Genomic DNA, 19,330 nt, shown 5'->3' on the forward strand with positions numbered 1-19,330 from the left:
TTTGCTAAGTGATGAGAAGTGAATTTGAATTGGGGCACGAGATGTTAAGATTTTTCTCTTGAGTTTGTTTATTCATTCTGGGGGTCTAAATTTCATCATGGGGTCTTGTTCTGTGACATCTCAAAGCAGTTAAGACAATTTGGGGAAGCTTTTGTTGAACCTTACATATTGCAGAAAAGATAAGCAGGAGGCCATCACAATATGTAGATGCAAAGAATATCATTAAAAATTGTTATTTGTTTTAAAACAATGGCTTGGGTTCTGCACAAACTTGATATGGTTCCATGGAAGGGCCAAAAAACGACTCCAATTCAAACATTTTCAATCAGTGGAGTTGTCTCTTAATCAGAATTATATGTTATTGTTATTGATACTACTACTATTACTATTACTACTATTATTATTATTATTATTATTATTATTATTATTATTATTATTATTATTATTAATTGATGGGCTCCATTGGTTGAAAAAGTTTGAAAATCCCTGGTTTAGGTAGTTTATGTTCTATTTTTCCTCTGCTGCCTTTGCATTCACTCATGCATGTATGTGCTCATTCATGCATGCTTCTCCTTCTGTTTAGTCCATTATGTACACACAAACATGGTCACTTTGGAGAACTGCTTGTAGATATTGATTATGGCTGCATGTCATTTTAAAAGTTTGAGCTAAAACATATAAAAATGTTGCTTTAGTAAGAATATTCTGCCGCATGTTGTTGTTGTTTTTGCTTTTACTGCCTTTCTCAGTATCTGTGTCATCTCTTCAGTCAAGCAAAGGATTGCATAAAGAATTATGATATTTTTTTCCAGTTATTCCAAAGATTCATTAGTGTTTTTTTGGTGCCTTTAAGTCAGTGATGACTCTTGGTGATTGCTTGGACTAATCTCTACAATTTTGGGGGCAAGAGTTTAGGAGTGGTTTTTCATGGCCTTCTCCTAGAGCTGTGTGCCAGAGTGTTTGACTCAAAGTCACCCAGATGGCTTCATGCCTAAGTTGAGACTAGACCTCCCAGTCCCCTGGTTTCTACTGTGGTGCTTTAACCACTACACCAGCTGACTCTCTATTCCAAAGTGATTCACAGGGGTTCCAGAAAATTATTCTTGTGATTTGTGTATTTGTTGTAATTTGCCCCTCAGATATTTTTGTGTGACCCATAGCATGCCATTTTTCCAATTCTCATTAGATGGGACAGTAGTCCTCAAATCATAACCATAATTGGGGCCAGAATTTATGTTACTAAATAAAGTAGTTGTTAAGTGAGTTTTGCCTGACTTTATGAACTTTTTGTTGTTAAGTAAAGCATGGTAGTTGTTAAGTGAATCTCATGGTCACTAAGCAAATCCAGCTCTCCCCATTGGCTTCGCTGGCTGGAAGCTAGCTGGGAAGTTGCAAAGGATGCTCCCATTATCCTGAGATACTGCAACCATTGTTAATTGCCAAGTGTGCAAATTTTGATCACATGACCGTGGGGATGCTATAACAGGAGCAAAGAACAGTTATTTTTTTCAGTGTCTCTATAACTTCAGATGCACGCTAAGCAAATGGCTGTAAGTCAATGTCTACCTGTATATGATGATCGGGCTCCAGAAAATGGAGTAACAGCCATTAGGGAGAAACTATTTTTTTAAAAAAAACAAACCATAGTTGGGTTTTTTAATAATTTAAGTGAATAACTTTTCTCCAAGATATTTCTTTTCCTATGAAGATAACAGATAATCAGAGTTGGAAGGGATCTTGTAGGTCATCTAGTCCAACCCGCCACCCAAGCGGGAGACCCTATACCATTTCTGACAAATGGCAGTCCAATCTCTTCTTGAAGGTCTAAAGTGATGGCGCTCCCACAACTTCCGAGGGCAAGATGTTCCATTGGTTGATTGTCCTCACTGTCAGAAAGTTTCTCCTTATTTCCAGGTTGAATCTCTCCTTGTTCAGTTTCCATCCATTATTCTTTTTCTGGCCTACAAGTGCTTTAGAAAATAGATTGACCCCTTCCTCTCTGTGGCAGCCCCTCAAATATTGGAAGACTGCTGTCATGTCTTCCCTTGTCCTTAATTTAATGTCAGAGCATATGTGGAACAATTCTACTGCTAGATTCGCACTAGTGTACTTTCTCAAGCAGAGAATAAAAAGTTTTGATATAGTCAGGATACTGGAATAATTGTCAAGAGACTATTTTGAGTTGACATGCATTTTAAAAGAAGTGCAGCTTTTCAACCTGTAAAGAGGGAAAGCCACAGATGAAACAGATGTATATGTTTTATAGCAGACCCGATATACCTGTATTTTTGCTGCTTTTGCTGCTTATTATCTGACCAGAACGCAATATATGTTATAAGAGTCTATTCCCATTTCCACACATGTTCCCTATTGTATCACTTAAAAAAATAGGAATGGGTAAAATATTAATTTGGGAGAGAATATATTGTAGGTAATAGAATTGCTGTCTTTGCTTACTTTGTTGAATTGCTTTAATAGGTATCCTTTTAACCCAAGATTTATATCTTGATGCATTAAACTGAAAAACAAAAACAAAAAAACCCTAGCAATCTGTTCTTCGACTATTAAATTAAATGAATATTAAATGAAAATTTAAAAATATATTAAAAACATGCTTGGTAGTCTATTGCTCAAAATATTATTTCTTCCAGATCTTCCTCATTTCATGTTTATTTTTTAACAAAAGATAAACACACACTCTTGTGTCAATCTCAATTCCAGGTGGACTACAAACCCTACATAGAGTTTTGTTTATAACATTACACAACAGGTTACCTTTGTTTTCTTTGAATATTTTGTGCACTTCCCAGTCTAGCAAAGAATGTGGGCGATCTCAAGTGTCTGTCCTCCAAGGAATAAACATGGCTGCCTAGGAATTGCCACTTGCCAGGGAGGGGAGATGCAGCTCCCCTCAACCTGGCTGGCGGTCTCCCCCTCTTCACCCACCCCTCCAAGGTGGGTCAGGATGAAACCGGTCCCATAGGGACCCTTCTCACAAGGGAAACACGGACCAGAGCCACACATGATCGCAGTCTCTGAACCGTCGTCGACAGAAGTGCCACTGGAAGTCTGCAGAGAAATGTCACCCTAAAGCAATTAATCCAGGCTGCATGAGAAATGTCACCCACAAGTCTGCACCACCCACATGGCCCGTGGGAACACATTGCAAATTGATTGCAATTTGTGACTTTTTTCTTCTGGGTCACTTGCATTGTGAGCAACACGAGGTAATGAGGAGAGGGGGGAAGGGCAGAGGGGGGAATTTGCCCCATGCACCTGGCCTGGCCACCGGGCTGCTTCTTTCCGCTTCTTTCTTCTTCTGCTTTTAGCTGCAGGCATGGAAAGCAGCAAAAGTCTTTCTTTCTCTCCCCCAAACTCCTCCAGAAATGAGTCTTTGAGAGCTTGCAAGGCATCCTGCTTCAAGAGGCTGCGCCGGCAAAGACTCATTTCTGGCAGAGTTTAGGGGAGAGAAAGACTTCTGCTGCTTTCCTTGCATGAAGCCAAAAGTCAGTCAGTCTCTCTCTCTCTCTCTCTCTCTCTCTCTCTCTCTCTCTCTCTCTCTCTCTCTCTCTCCCTCTCCCTCCCTCCCTCCCTCCCTCCCTCCCTCCCTCCTTGAAAATGGAGCTGGAGACAGTATTCTGCGATCCCCAATAAAGAATGATTGATCGGTAGGAAAACGGGGTGGGGAATTTTCCTGAAAACTTTTTTTGGGGATTTCCCCAGAGTTGCTGTGGACAGAGACCCTGGGAAAATCCCCAAAAAAGTCTGCAGGAAAATACCCCACCCCATTTTCCTACCGATCAATCGTTCTTTATTTGGGATCGCAGGATACCCCCCCTCTCTCTCCCCCTCTCCCTTAGAACAGAGCTGAAAAGCAGGTTAGTGAAGGAATGTGGCTGCTTTGGAAGGGGTGTGTGGTGTGTGAGGGACCTCTGTGTGTGGGGGGGAGGGGGGGAGAGAGAGTGGGAGATCTGCTCTAACCTTGGATGGCTGGCGGTGATGGCTCTCTCTGTCTCTGTCTCTGTCTCTGTCTCTCTCTCTCTCTCTCACACACACACACACACACACACACACATTCTCTCTCTCTCTTCCACCAATGTCAGCAAGCCACCGTCAGTCAAAATTCATATTAGTAGTCCGCGGGATTTAAAATTATGAGTTTGGTGGTCCCGGAGGTCCAAAAGGTTGGCGACCCCTGTTCTAGGGGATGAGAGAGAGTGACTGGCCTAAAATCATTCAGGTGACTTTATGTCTAAGGCAGGACTAGACCTGAAAGTTTCTAACCTGCTGCCTTACCCTCTACACCAGAGATGTCAAACTGGATTTCATTGAAGGCCATATCAGGGTTGGGTTTGACCTTGGGGGGCCGGGGTGGGTATGGCCAGCTCCACATCACTTGTTTTCACAGCACCTGTGGTGGCCTGAGTGCTCCGCCAGTGAAAATGGGCTTCTGAGCTCCATTTTCGGCTGCGATAGCTTCCTGCAACCCCCTGCCAGTGAAAACAGAACTTGGGAGGGCCACACATGCATCTGGCCCCCAGTTTGACACCTCGCTCTATACCAAACTGGCATTCCTGGAATTGAATATTTAGCTGATTCACAAATGTTACTGTATAGTCCAGAAAAAAGAATACAGGGAAGTAGTCTTGAGTCTGTTGGCCAACCTATTTATCTTTATTTAAAAGTAAAAATGTCTTCATCATGCTTGAGAACTTTTTATAGGTTCAGTTTTTCCAGTGCTATTATATATTGCCCCTGATTTATATGACATCCTATTATAAAATTTGATGCTAAGCATGCTCAAAAACCATTGAAAATATTGTTAAAAGCTAATTGTTATGGCATATCTATTTTAATAACATTTGTCCAACACCCAGTGCTGGAAATTACTAATTCCTCATTAGGATCATGAAGAAAAGACACTGAGAGTTGTTTGTTGTTTCCAGTGATTATGTACCTCAGGAAGAAGAATAACAAATGAGGGGTCCCACAATTCCTTCTGAGAGAGAGGGGGAGGGAGGGAGGGAGGGAGGGAGGGAGGGAGGGAGGAGAGAGGGAGGGAGGGAAGGAGAGAGAGAGGGAGGAAAGAGAGGGAGGGAGGGAGGGAGAGAGAGAGAGAGAATGAATGTGTATATTTATATTTGTGTTGTAGTCTTCTGCAAAGGAATAATTTAAGTAAAAAGAAGACTCAATTCTGGGACCAGCCCATCCTCTTCCTGTGAAAGATTTAAGGAAATGTAGAGTAAAATCAGATAATAGCAGAGTGAATGAAGCCAAATATATGTATCCCAGGATAATGTTCAGTGTCCAGTCTGGGTCGGTCACTGGGACCAGAAGTTTAGTCTTCCGAGCATTCAGGCTCGTGCTGAAGCCCATCCTTGGGGAACTTCTCTGTACCAGAATGTTTACAGAGTGGTGGAATGACCCATTTGTTCTCTTCCATAATCTTTTAAGAGATATTCAGTTCTGAAGTAATCTTTTTTTTTCTTTAATGTCATCTTTTTGAAATGTTACTCCTATGCAACACCTATATATAACCAGCAAAAAGAGAATACATAATAGAACTGTATATTCTATTGTGTTATCTACTGAATTACATAATAGCAATCTAAAGTTTTATTTCTGTCTAATTGCAAAGAGGCACTTGGAACAGCTGTTCTATTTTTTCACATTTCTGGCAGCTATAGAAGTTTTAATAGTTACTTGGAGCAGACAGTTTTGAAGGAGCTTGATTTAATTTTTGCATTATCAGTTGCTTAGCGACCGATGGGAGGAAGTAAGGTGCTCTGAATACTGGAATGAAGTCTCTCTTCTTCACTTCCTGTCCCTGCAATTGTATTTTGCCAAGCTCTTGGTGTAATTCTATGACATGTATTCAAAATTTTATGTCATCTTGACAGTATCAAATGGTGGCATAGCAAATCAAAGGGATATGCTAGAACTGTGGGTTTTTTTTAAAAAAAAGTTTGATAAAAATCCAAAGTTTGTTTATTAATTTATATAGCTGCCCATTGTACATTCATGCCTCTGAGTGACTTAACAAAATTAAAACAAACAATACTATCCTCCTCTAAAGTAACCATTCAAATATTAAAAACATTAAGACTGCACCGTACAGTCACAGGACAGCACAGTCAACTTTAGAGTCTTACCAGTATGGGAAGATTTAATAACTGGAAAGAATTTTAATTCGAATTTAGATTTATACTGTCTCTGACCTTCCTTTCCATATTTACATGACCCACAAATAACCAAAACTAGAAAACCATGTTGCAAAGATCACCAATCTACTTTGGGTGATTAATGAGCAGGCTAAACTAATTAACCTGAGCAAATAATAGCAGTCTAGGAAAATACTTTCACAATACAAAGTTTCCCTGGGTACACACAGAGGTGGCACCAAAGCCTCCCCACCATAGAAACACATCAAAGGGAAAAGTTCTGCACACTCAGCAAAGTAAGTTAAGAACGTTTCCATCACAATTGAACTTCTACCAAATTAAATATTACAGAGGTTACATTCACAAACTCATCCATACCCCATAAAAGAACTACCATTCCTAAGCACATGTGTGATCTCTGTCCATTTGTAGGTACCCTCTGGAGCAGATTCTTTGTCTTGAATAAAACCGCCTGCATCCTTTTTAGTCAGCTGTCCAGTGTCATTCTTATGCAATCCTGCTTGGATTGGGAGCTCAAATACTTCTGGGCTCTGCACCACTCTGATTCCCAGGCCTGATGGCAAAGCCAGGTCTTTAGAACTTTGTGGAGGCCAGAAAGGCTTTCCATTGAGAATCTGTGTTAAAGTTGTTAGGAAGATGTTGTGCAAATGCTAGTAGGGGCTTCCTAGATTTGAGATAAGCATTGTCATTGCTTCTTTTTGTAAGTTTGGTCATCCAGCATGGAAAGTCTTCATTCAGGTCTTCTTGCAATCTCTAGTAAATTTCTACAACCAAATAACTCTTTGTGTCTTTCATTTAACATTTAGTTCTGTTAACCAAACAGTCTCTGTGGGATTTCTATATTCCAATTTGTTAATTTCTTTAGTAATCAAGCCATAATCTTTGTACAAAACATACAATTTGAGTATTTGAATTCCTTTTTAACATCCAAAGGACTGTATTTGTAATAACTTTTCAAACTATTCTGAAAAGAATCTACATCACTTTTTTGTTTAAGCCATTAATGTCTGTTTCATATAGAAGTTAAGTTTTGATTTAGAGCTAGAAAAAAATGTTACTTTATTTCTCTGAGTCTATAAATTTTTTAGCAGAAACAAGAAACATTAAAAATACAAAACAATGCTATATTTTTTCCCCAATGTAAGGTGTTAAAAATGTTAAAATGGGTATCAAAGCTTTTAAAATTTAGTATGGGGGTCAGTACTTCACAAGCACTTCTATGCTATCTAATATTTATTATAATCAAGGATTAACAAATATTTCACTTCAAAATTTCCCAAAATAATTTAGAAATAATTTGCTTTATTATCTCAAAAAATTGACAAATCTTTCCTTCATTTAGGATGTTTTTGGGGATACAATAAAAGGTAGAAGTTATATAGTGTATTGTATTATTCCTATTTTCATTCCAAGAACTTTCGATTTCCTGTGACTTGTTTTAAATTGTGTCCTTGAACATAAAATGCACAGATCAATAGAGATAGCACATGTTAACAGTTGTTACAATAATCCATTTCTTGTGTCTCTTTATAGATTGCCTTTTTAAATTATGCCCCATGAATCGCTATTCTGCACAGAAGCAGTTCTGGAAAGCTGCTAAACCAGGAGCTAATAGCACAACTGATGCAGTTTTGCTCAACAAACTACACGTGAGTATCTATTCTGGAGTGACAGTCTTCAAGCTGGTCTCAATCTACAGGTGAAACTCGAAAAATTAGAATATCGTGCAAAAGTTCATTTACTTCAGTAATACAATTTAAAAGGTGAACCTAATATATGAGGTAGACTCATTATATGCAAAGCAAGATAGTTCAAACCGTGATATGTCATAATTGAGATGATTATGGCTTACAGCTCATGAAAACCCCAAATCCACAATCTAAGAAAATTAGAATATTGTGAAAAGGTTCAATATTCTAGGCTCAAAGTGTTCCACTCTAATCAGCTAATTAAGCTATAACACCTGCAAAGGGTTCCTGAGCCTTTAAATGGTCTCTCAGTCTGATTCAGTAGGAATCACAATCATGGGAAAGACTGCTGACCTGACAGTTGTGCAGAAAACCATCATTGACACCCTCCATAAGGAGGGAAAGCCTCAAAAGGTAATTGCAAAAGAAGTTGCATGTTCCCAAAGTGCTGTGGAAGGGAAAAATGTGGAAGAAAAAGGTGCACAAGCAGCAGGGATGACCGCAGCCTGGAGAGGATTGTCAGAAAAAGGCCATTCAAAAGCATTGGGGACTTTCACAAGGAGTGAACTGAGGCTGGAGTCAGTGCATCAAGAGCCACCACACACAGACAGATCCTGGACATGGGCTTCAAATGTCGTATTCCTCTTGTCAAGCCACTCCTGAACAACAAACAACGTCAGAAGCGTCTTACCTGCGCTAAAGAAACACAGAACTGGTCTGTTGCTCAGTGGTCCAAAGTCCTCTTTTCTGATGAGAGCAACTTTTGCATCTCATTTGGAAACCAAGGACCCAGAGTCTGGAGGAAGAATGGAGAGGCACACATTGCAAGTTGCTTGAAGTCCAGTGTGAAGTTTCCACAGTCTGTGTTGATTTGGGGAGCCATGTCATCTGCTGGTGTTGGTCCACTGTGCTTCATTAAGTTCAGGGTCAACGCAGCCGTCTACCAGGAGATTTTGGAGCAGCTTTATGGGGATGCTGACTTCATTTTCCAGCAGGACTTGGCACCTGCACACACTGCCAAAAGCATCAAAACCTGGTTCAATGACCGTGGGATTACTGTGCTTGATTGACCAGCAAACTTGCCTGACCTGAACCCCATAGAAAATCTATGGGGCATTGCCAAGAGAAAGATGAGAGACATGAGACCGAACAATGCAGAGAGCTGCAGGCATCTTGAAGCATCTTGGTCTTCCAGTGCCACAGGCTGATAGCTTCCATGCCAGGCTGCATTGAGGCAGTAATTGCTGCAGAAGGGGCCCAAACCAAGTACTGAGTACATATGCATGCTTATACTTTTCAGAGGTCCGATATTGTTCCATGTACAATCCTTGTTTTATTGATTGCATGGAATATTCTAATTTTCTGAGATTGTGGATTTGGGGTTTTCATGAGCTGTAAGCCATAATCATCACAATTATGACAAATCATGGCTTGAACTATCTTGAACTATCTTGCTTTGCATATAATGAGTCTATCTCATATATTAGTTTCACCTTCGCATTACTGAAATAAATGAACTTTCGCACAATATTCTAATTTTTCGAGTTTTACCTGTAATCTCAGGGCTACCAATTAGTTGTTCCAAAAGAATGTTGCACTGAGTTCCAGCTAAAGATTTGAAAAGGAACTATTTACCTATGGTAATACAGATAGATTTAAATATGTGTCTATTATATTTTGAAAGGTGGACTTTATACTTGAGGTCAGATATTTGTGTATTCTTATTTTTCACAGCATGTAGATGTTTCCTTTTCTTTCCTCCCTCCTCCCTGTTCCCCTGACCTCCCCTCCTTTCCCCCCTCGAGGGGTGGGATTCAAAATTTTTAACAACTGGTTCTGTGGGCGTGGCTTAGGTGATGGGCATGGCTTGGTGGTCATGTGACTGGGTGGACATGGCTTGGTGGTTATGTTATTGGCTGGGTGTGGCCAACTCAATATCATTCACATCGAGGCACGCATCTCTTCGCCTGACCTCTCATGACTGTGGGGATGGTGCAACAGTCATAAGTGTGAAAAATGGTCATAAGTCACTTTTTTTCAGTGCCATTGTAACTTTGAATGGTCACTCCACACAAACAAAGTACCATCAAAGGAGGGGAAAAAAACTCCAGAGAAGTTCCTGAGACAGGAAGTCTAGTCCTGCCAAGAATGTAATAAGGGTTAACGGAGAGGCAGTTTCTGTAAGCAACACCAGAATGTTTCCTTCCTGCCTTCCTTACAGGATTAGTCCAGTAATTTCTTCTAACAACCGGTTCTCTGAACTGCTTAGAATGTTAACAACCGTTTCTAGTGAAGAGGTGCGAACTGGTAGAATCCCACCCCTGCCCCCCTCCATCCCATCTCACTCTGACTCTGACTCAAACAGCGTAACTCTGGGAGAGCATACAGCTCAAAAAATAATAAACAAACAAATAATAAATAAAACTCGCCACCTCCCAATTTAATTACAAAATATAAATATTGTAAACATTAAATGGCAAACAAGCAATAAACCAAACAACCAAAATGAAACTTTTAGTTAACTGGCCCCTAATCTAATGTCCAAGGAAAGAGCCTGGTCTTACATGGGTTTTCTTATAACAAAACAAAGTTGGGGTGTGTTATATATTGGAGGGGGGAAGGGTCAGTTCAGAGAGCAAGGCCAATCACAATCAAGTCTTACACAATGACAAGATTCAAAAGAAAGAACCGGGAGCGTGCCCTCAGTAGGAGATATGGGTAGAAGAAGGCAGTCTCTCAAGTCCTATGAAATGTAGGTTTTAATATTTCCGCCAATATTGTAGCCATTATTTTGTAATCTACATTTAAAAGTGATATTGGTCTATAGTTTTGAATTTTTTGTGGGTCTGATTGTTCTTTAAAATAAGAGTAATATATGCTTCCAACCATGATTTAGGCATGTTAGCATTCTCCAGGGCTTCATTGTATAAGTCCAATGATATCTCCTCTATTGTTTCTTGGAATTTCTTATAAAATTCCGAAGGAATTCCATCTGAGCCAGGGTTCTTATTTGCTTTTTGTGTTCCAATTGCCTTCCTAATTTCTTCTATAGATATTTTATTATTCAAATTTTGTTTCTCTTCATCAATAATTTTGGGCAAATTCTTTTCATTCAAATATTGATCAATAGATTCTTCTGGTACAATTTCATAAAAAAACTCCTTAGCAATTTCTTTCTTTTCTTGGGTCTGCATACATAATTTCCCTTCCTGATCTTGGAGAGCTACGATCGTTCTCTTTTCTTGTTTTTTTTTAATTTTATGGGCTAACCACCTCCCCGGCTTATTTGCGTTTTCAAAATAATTTTGTTTTGCTAATTTAATTTTTTGGGCCAAATCTTCCTGTACATTTAAATTTATTTTATGTTTTACCAGATCAATTTCTTTCTTAATGTTGGAATTGTTTGGGTCCTTTTGTCTACTTATTTCCAAATCTTTCAGTTTCTCCCTCCATATGTTTTGTTGCTGTCTTTTTTCTTTATTCTTTTTAATACTATAAGCAATAGTTAGACCTCTCACATAGGCTTTGGCCGTATGCCAAAGATTCTGTAGAGAGGTATGTTCTCTTTTGTTTATTTCAAAAAATAGGTTCAATTCTTTATCATTTCAATATATTCTTTATCTCTTAATATGATATTGTTAAATGTCCATCTTCCAATTTTTCTCTTTCCTTTCCATTTAATTTGAATGGGATTATGGTCAGCCCATAGATTTGGCAAAATCTTGATCCTTTCAATATTCTCCATTAACCTAGGGTCCATCCATATCTGATCTATTCTGGACCAAGAGTGGTGGGGGTTCAAAAAAAAGGTATATTGTTTTTTATTTGGATTTAATTCTCTCCACACATCTTTCAAGTTAAGTTCTCTTACCATATTATTAAAAGACGAAGGGTATTTCTCCTTTCCTTTCCTTTTTTTTTTTGGAAGTTCTATAATCTTTATCTTTGTCTGGGACTGCATTATAGTCTCCTACAATGCATACGTTAGCATACTCAAATTCTGTTATCCTATGTTGAAGCCTATTTTAAAAGTCTTTTTGGTTTGTATTCGGAGCATATATTGTAATTAATAACATCTTTATTTCTATAAAGAGCATTCTCCCTTCTTGATCTTTGTATATTTGTTTATGTTGCAACCAATCCTTTACATATACTACAATACCCCCCCCCCTTTTTTTTTTTTTTATTTGCAAGTGCTGGGTACATTTTACCCAAATTTATATTCTTTAAGAGGTCTGCTTGATTATCTGGAATATGCACTTCTTGGATACAAGTTATGTCAGCATTTTGTTTTTTAAGTTTCTCAAATATCTATTTTCTTTTTGATGATAGATTTAAACCATTGATGTTGACTGAAAATAAAGTGATTTCTCTATCAGTGTCACTGACTGTGTGAGGCATTTCTTGTTTCATTTCTTGTTCTAGGCTCTCTTTTTCTTAGTCTGTTGCCTTCCCCTTCTTCTCTAAGATTTTGGGGTTTAGAGTGTGAATCAGATTTTTTTTCTCCAGAGAGTTGTTCCTCTTGGCTTCTTATATTTAGGTCGTCTCTACTTTCTTGTTCTTCCTCGGATCCTATGTGTCGTTCACGAAATTCCTGTGCTTTTTCAATTGTATCAATTTTATATTTTTTGTCCTGCCACGAAACTAAAAGCCCCTCTGGGGTGAGCCACCTAAATGGAATACCATTTCTAATAAGCTGAGTTGATAAAAATTGGTAGCCCCTTCTCTGCTCTCTGACTCTCCTAGGTATTTGTTTCAGTGTAACCGCTTCATGATCTTTGTATACAAGTGGTTCATCTCTGGTCTTACTATAGAGCAGGTCTCGTGTTATCTTCCTCGCAAATCGAATATGAACCTCTCGGGGTAGTCTATGTCTCCTTGCATAGTGTGTATATACTCTGTAGACCTCATCTACGTCATTTTCAATTTCTAGTTTGGGTTTCTGTAAAGCCTCCGCTATCAGATTCGTCATAATTGCACGTACATCTTCCTTTTTGTCTTCCACCACATTTTGGAACCTAAGATGAAATGATGCCTTCTCTAATTCCATGTGTATCATCGAATCCCGGGGTTCGCAGTAGATCACTTTCCAATTTTGTTCTGAATCCTCTAATTTGTTCTCCACCATCTCCGTTCTTGCCTCTACTAAATTTAATTTCTGTTCATTTTTTTATCACTTTTTCCTGCATCTTTCCAATCTTACTATTCAAATTTTGTATTTCATTTTTCACTTGTCCTATTTCAGTTCTCATCTCTGTTTTCATATCTTCATGGTTCCTCGCTATCAATTCGTGGGTTTTTGCCATCATTTCCTGCATCATAGTGAGCGTTGCCTGTACTGTCTGCAGGCTTTGAGCTGAACTAGTTTTTTCTGCCAGTAGCATTGCATCTATAGATCTCTGCCCCATAGGTGAAGACGTCGTTGTTGTAGTTTTCTTTCCTGATTTTACATTTGTAGTTGATGTTGTTGCCATTTTAACTATCTGTAGCAGCTCTTTCCAATCTACCATCAACTATCCCTAGCAGAGCACTATTTTCCTCTCCTTTTCAGTTCAATAGTAATATTAATACATATATTATTATATTATTAATTACCAAAATTCTATTATGGAAAATCACAATCAGCTCTTATTTCTATTTTTTCTTATTGAATTTATTCAACTATTACAATACTTAAGAGAATTCTATATTAATCAAATACAGATATATTTACTCACAAAATCAACAGTCTTATATGCTTAATTAATTAATTTAAAGCAGCCAATTCATTAAAGTAATTAAATTCTTATCTATATATAAATATCAATTAATCTATTTCTTTAGAGTTCTTAGTTATATGCTTACCTCAGGATAAAAATACCTCAATTTCTTACTATATGATTATTACTTGAAGGTCTGAGTTCTATATTTATACAACACACTTTCAATTGTCCAGTTATTCAAAAATATTAACCAGTATTCTTAACTCAATATTCTAATACACATATATCTATTAAGATTATGTTTTACTAATATTATTTAGTTACATATATGATTGACCAGCTGAATAATGTCCATGGATGATGATGATGATCATCTTCTTCTTCTTCTTCTTCTTCTTCTTCTTCTTCTTCTTCTTCTTCTTCTTCTTCTTCTTCTTCTTCTTCTTCTTCTTCTTCTTCTTCTTCTTCTTCTTCTTCTTCTTCTTCTTCTTCTTCTTCTTCTTCTTCTCCTCCTCCTCCTCCTCCTCCTCCCCCTCCCCCTCCCCCTCCTTCTCCTTCTCCTTCTCCTTCTCCTTCTCCTTTTTTAAGATAAATGTCCTCTTTAAATTTGCACAGTCACTTTCACCATTTCGTTTCTCCTTTCTGTTTCGGCTTCTTCTTCTTCTTGCTCCTTTATTCTTTTTCTCCACACAGTCCTAGTTTCACTTATAAATCTTAGTTATCTTGTTTCTTCCTTTTTTCTTTATCACAGTTATCAGACAAATATTACAATTATAATTTCTTTCCTCCATCCTTTCCTTAAATCTTTTAAAGTGTCAATTGTCCTCTTTTCAAGTTTTCACTCTCAGCTGTTCTTCCGATCTCTCTGTCTCACTTGGACACGTCACTGTATTAGTGAGTATTAAGAAAGTATTAAGTAGAATTATCCACACTGATCAGAATGGCTTCCTCCCCCATAGGCAATTAAAAACAAATACAAGAACCATTATGAATATATTAGAATATTATGAAGTACACTCAACCAAGACAATGGCATTGATATTCTTAGACGCCCAGAAGGCTTTTGACAACCTGAATTGGAACTTCCTTATTAAACAACTAATAGGCATGAAATTTGGTGAAAATTTTATAGGATTTATTATGACAATTTATAACATGCAAACCATAAAAATATTAATAAATGGGGAAAATACAGATACCATAAAGATAAATAAGGGAGTAAGACAAGGCTACCCCCTAGCTCCTCTATTGTATATAATGGCAGAAGAGACTCTCTTAGCACAAATTAGGCAAAATCAAGAGATTAGAGGACTAAAAATTAAAAAAGAAGAATATAAACTCCAGGCATTCGCCGATGATATGGCATTTATATGAGAAGAACCCTTAGAAACGAGCCCTATACTACTAAGAGAAATAGAAGACTATGGAAAGGTGGCAGGGTTAAAAATTAACAAAGAAAAAACAAAAGTGTTAACAAAATACTGTACAAAGGAGCAGAAGGAAGAACTAGCAAATAAATTAGATATGCAGGTGGTAAATAAAGTAAAATACTTAGGGATCTGGTTGACTGCTAGATGTTCGTCGATTAAAAAAGATAACTATGATAAGTTAATAATGCAAATAGTTAAAGATTTAGATGATTGGGCCAAATTGCAGTTATTGTTATTGGGACATATTTTGACAGTAAAAATGAATATTTTGCCAAAACTGTTGTTCCTGTTTCAGACAGTGCCAGTCAAGTTAGCAAAGAACTTTTTTGTAGAATTAAACAAATGTATATCTAAATTTATATGACAGAGGAAAAAACCCAGAGTGAAATATGAATTATTACAGGATGCCAAGAAAAAAGGAGGATATGGCCTTCCAGATTTTGAATTATATTATGATGCTACTATAGTAAACTGGCTTAAGGATTGGGTTAAATTAGAAAATAGAAGATTATTAGTATTAGAAGGTTTTGATCTCCATCTTGGCTGGCATGCCTTCATGTGGGATGGAAAGTCTAAACAACATTCATATTTCCAAAGGCATCATGTAAGAAATGTATTGTTCAATATCTGGGAAAAGATTAAAGAAAACCACTACCCAAAGGTTCCATTGGGGCTATCTACATTGGAAGCAGTAACATATCCAAATCTATTGGATTATGAAAATATTGTCAGGTATAAAGATTTACTATATGATTCTGGAGAGCTTAAAAATAGGAACCAAATACAAATTCAAGGAAAGGAGATAGCATGGTGGCCCTTTGCACAAATACAAGCCCATTATTAAAAAGATAGACAACAATTTGGCTTTAATATGATCCCACAAGAATTAGATAAAATACGGCTAGGAGAGGAAGAGAAAACAATTAGTAAAACGTATAAATATTACAAATTAAAAGAAGAAACAGTCACAGAATCTATAATAATTTGGGCTAAAACGTGGGTCATAGTATTGAATTAGATAAGTGGGAACACATCTGGCAAACAAATTACAAATTAACCATGTCAGTCTCGTATAAAGAAAACTTATATAAAATGGTTCATCGCTGGCACCTACCTCCTGTGAGACTGGCTAAGATGTTCCCCAGCCTACCACCCAACTGTTGGAAATGTAACTACGCACAAGGAACATATTTTCACATGTGGTGGACTTGCCCATGTTCTCAGAAGTTTTGGAGAAATATTAGAAATTGGATTTTAAATATAACAAAACAAAATTTAAAACTTGAACCTGAAACCTTTCTGCTAAGTATGATAGATTTAAAAATGGAGAAAAAATATCAATATTTAATTTTGTACATCATAACTGCGGCCAGAATAACCTATGCACAAAACTGGAAACAGTCTTTCATTCCTTCAGAGGATATGGTAATTAAAAAAATACATGAATGTGCTGAGATGGATAGCCTAACCAAATTGTTAAAAAATAAAAAAAATAGTGACTATTATGAAATATGGAACATTTGGTATGATTGGTTAAAGAAAAGGTAATATTTGATATTTGGATAAGTTATGGAAATGACAGAAGACGTGCATTTAATTATAAACTATATAGAGAAATTAAAACATTAAAAGAACGAAGGAGTTAATGTAACAAGGCAGATCACGTCAATGATAAAGATAAAGAAAAAATTTTTTTTAACCATTGCTCAATATACGCTGTAAAATGTGTATATGTATGTATATGTGTGTGTGTGTGTGTTGATTTGTCTGTTTTAAATGTATGTCAAATAAATGGTTTTTTTTTCTAGAATAAAAAGTATATATATAAAAAAGAAATGTAGGTTTTAAAATGGATAACCAGCATTTTGAATTGCAACTGGAAGCCTACTGGAAGCTAGTGCAGTCCATAGAATAGGCTGTTGCATGGGCATAGCAAGATGTGCCCATAACTCCTGTGTCACTGCATTCAGATCCAACAGAAGCTGGATAATCTTCATGGGCAGCTCCATGTAGAACTCATTGCACTAATTCAATCAGAAATGACTAAGGTATGAGTGACCATGAACAAGTCCTCCTGGTCCAGAAATGGGTACGACAGGTGCACAAGGTACAGTTGTACAAAGCTACTTTCTCTGGTCACAGCTGTCACCTGCTTTTTGAACAGGAGCTTTGAATGCCGGAGAAACCCCTGAGTCTCAGTGGGGTAAAGCCAACTCATCCCAACCCAAAGAACAAACCCCAGATCTGAGGACTCCAAATCCATAGCCCTTTACTCTTGGTAGAGTTGAACCACAACCCATTCCTCCTTGTCCAGGACTTTACAGCATCCACATGCTGGAAAAGAAGTTTGACCACTTCACTGAATGTCTGAGGACAAAGATGTAGAACTGGATATCATCCATATCTTGATGATACCATACCTCAATGTGACCTCCCAGTGGCTTCATGTAAATATTTTTTAAAAAGGGAGGAAGGCAGAGCCCTGAGGCAAAGCAGGAGCCTTGGGCTTGACTACTTCCCTCACACCAATAGAGACTAGAACTGGCCTTGGAAGCAGAACCACAAACAGAACAGTGCCTTCCACTCGCAACTCCCTTAGCCTAATATAGTGTGCAAACCCAGAAAATGGGGGGTGGGGGGGGGGAGAATGAATAAATCATCATTATGACTGCCTTATTTATTGAATCTTATAAACTCAGCCAGTGTTAACTTTATCTGAAAAACAGAAAGCAAAACAAATATTTATGTTTCTACAAAATGGAAGTAGAAAGCCGAAGCACGTATTTTTAACCAATGAATTATTTGCTTTATATTATTTTTAATTGTTTTTAAAATGCTGTGAGCCAACCAGAGTTGCCTCTGCAACATTTATTAATCTTTGGGATGAATGAATACCAGTAAATATCCCTTTTTTATATGTCTGGTCCTTCTGAGGAAGGAAGGAACCAAATTGAATCCAAAGAACTAGCATTATAAGCCGCAATGGTACAGTGGTTAGAGTTCAGCATTGCAGGCTACTTCTGCTGACTGCCAGCTGCCTGCAATTTGGCAGTTCAAATCTCACCAGGCTCAAGGTTGACTCAGCCTTCTATCCTAAAATGGTGGGTAAAATGAGGACCCAAATTGTTGGGGGAAATAGGCTGACTCTGTAAACTGCTTAGGGAAGGCTGTAAAGCAGTGTGAAGCAGTATATAAGTCTAAGTGCTATTGCTATTATGGTATCTGTAACTGGAAATGTATAACTTCTGTTCAGGGAAAATAATTACAAATTATTTGATCCTTTAAGTCAAATCAGTTCCTGGTATTAAAAATGCCTTTGGTTAATCTTATAAACATTTCATGTGGTTAGAAGAGATTAAGAACCTGTTCTTTATACAATTACATTGTCCAGCCGTGCACACACTCTCAGTTGAATTGAAACCGAGGGCTGTTTCAAAAATAGCTTGATGGGATCTAGGCTGGGTAAGAATACAAAGCAGGCAGGCAAGCCCAAGCAAGCATTTTGATCTTAGCCATATTTAGCAGCACTAAGAAAAGGTGTCTCGTGTGTGTGTGTGTGTGTGTGTGTGTGTGTGTGTGTGTACATACGATTATTTGAAATGCTACAGGGCTCTTGGCTGCAGCAGGATAAGTCTTTTCTGAACAGTAGAATGCAATAGAGAAAGCACAGATAACACAGTGGTTGGCTTTTAATGAATAATTTCTCACACAACATCTGGATGTAGAGCGTTCATTGAGAATCAAGGCTGTTTCCTGTCTTGGTACTTTTTCTTCCATGTGGTTTGAAGTAATCTGTAAAAAAATGTTCAACATGCATTTTTAGTCACGTGCCTTTTTGGCTTGTGTATCTAATGGTGGAATTCAGGATCTTCTGCTGAATAGATCAAGCTGTGCTAAGGGTCAGGTTATTTTAAACTAATACCATTTAAGGGATTTAGGAATCTGGGACGGTTTTCACTGGAATACAAAATTAATTCTTCTTTTAACAAAGTGACACCTAGTGGCTGCAATGCAGAATAATTCCTTTGCTTGTGTTTTAAAAAAGTACTAAAAATGGCATCATTTTTTAAAAAATTCATGCAAATCATGCTACAACTTCATCACCAACAACAATGTAAAACATGCACACTTTTTATTTAAAAAAAGCTCAAGAGGATTTAATAATTTGAGATAGACTGGTTTAGGGTCTCCTAAAAATCAAGACCTCAAGGAAAAAGGGAAAATAATTTGCATGTTGGTTGTATCAAGTTCCAGTGCCAACAGTACTGAAAAAAACCTGAATTATGACCATTTTTCATACTTATGACCACTGCAGCATCCTCATGGTC

The 19,330-nt window shown here is 37.6% G+C and overlaps 1 protein-coding gene across 5 annotated transcripts in view; it reads left to right on the forward strand.

Annotated features, from left to right (window-relative positions):
• Positions 1-19,330, forward strand: part of ITPR1 (inositol 1,4,5-trisphosphate receptor type 1) — a 246,074-nt gene that overhangs the window by 74,115 nt on the left and 152,629 nt on the right. For all 5 annotated transcript variants that reach the window (XM_087954613.1, XM_087954609.1, XM_087954611.1 and 2 more), the window contains one exon: positions 7,716-7,831. In XM_087954613.1, the coding sequence (XP_087810739.1) occupies positions 7,716-7,831 (116 nt within the window). The remainder of the gene's footprint in view (positions 1-7,715; positions 7,832-19,330) is intronic.

Source organism: Notechis scutatus, chromosome 2 (genome assembly GCF_049901735.1).
Source record: "Notechis scutatus isolate UNSWTSFEM ecotype Mainland chromosome 2, rNotScu1.2, whole genome shotgun sequence".
Lineage (NCBI taxonomy): Eukaryota > Metazoa > Chordata > Lepidosauria > Squamata > Elapidae > Notechis > Notechis scutatus.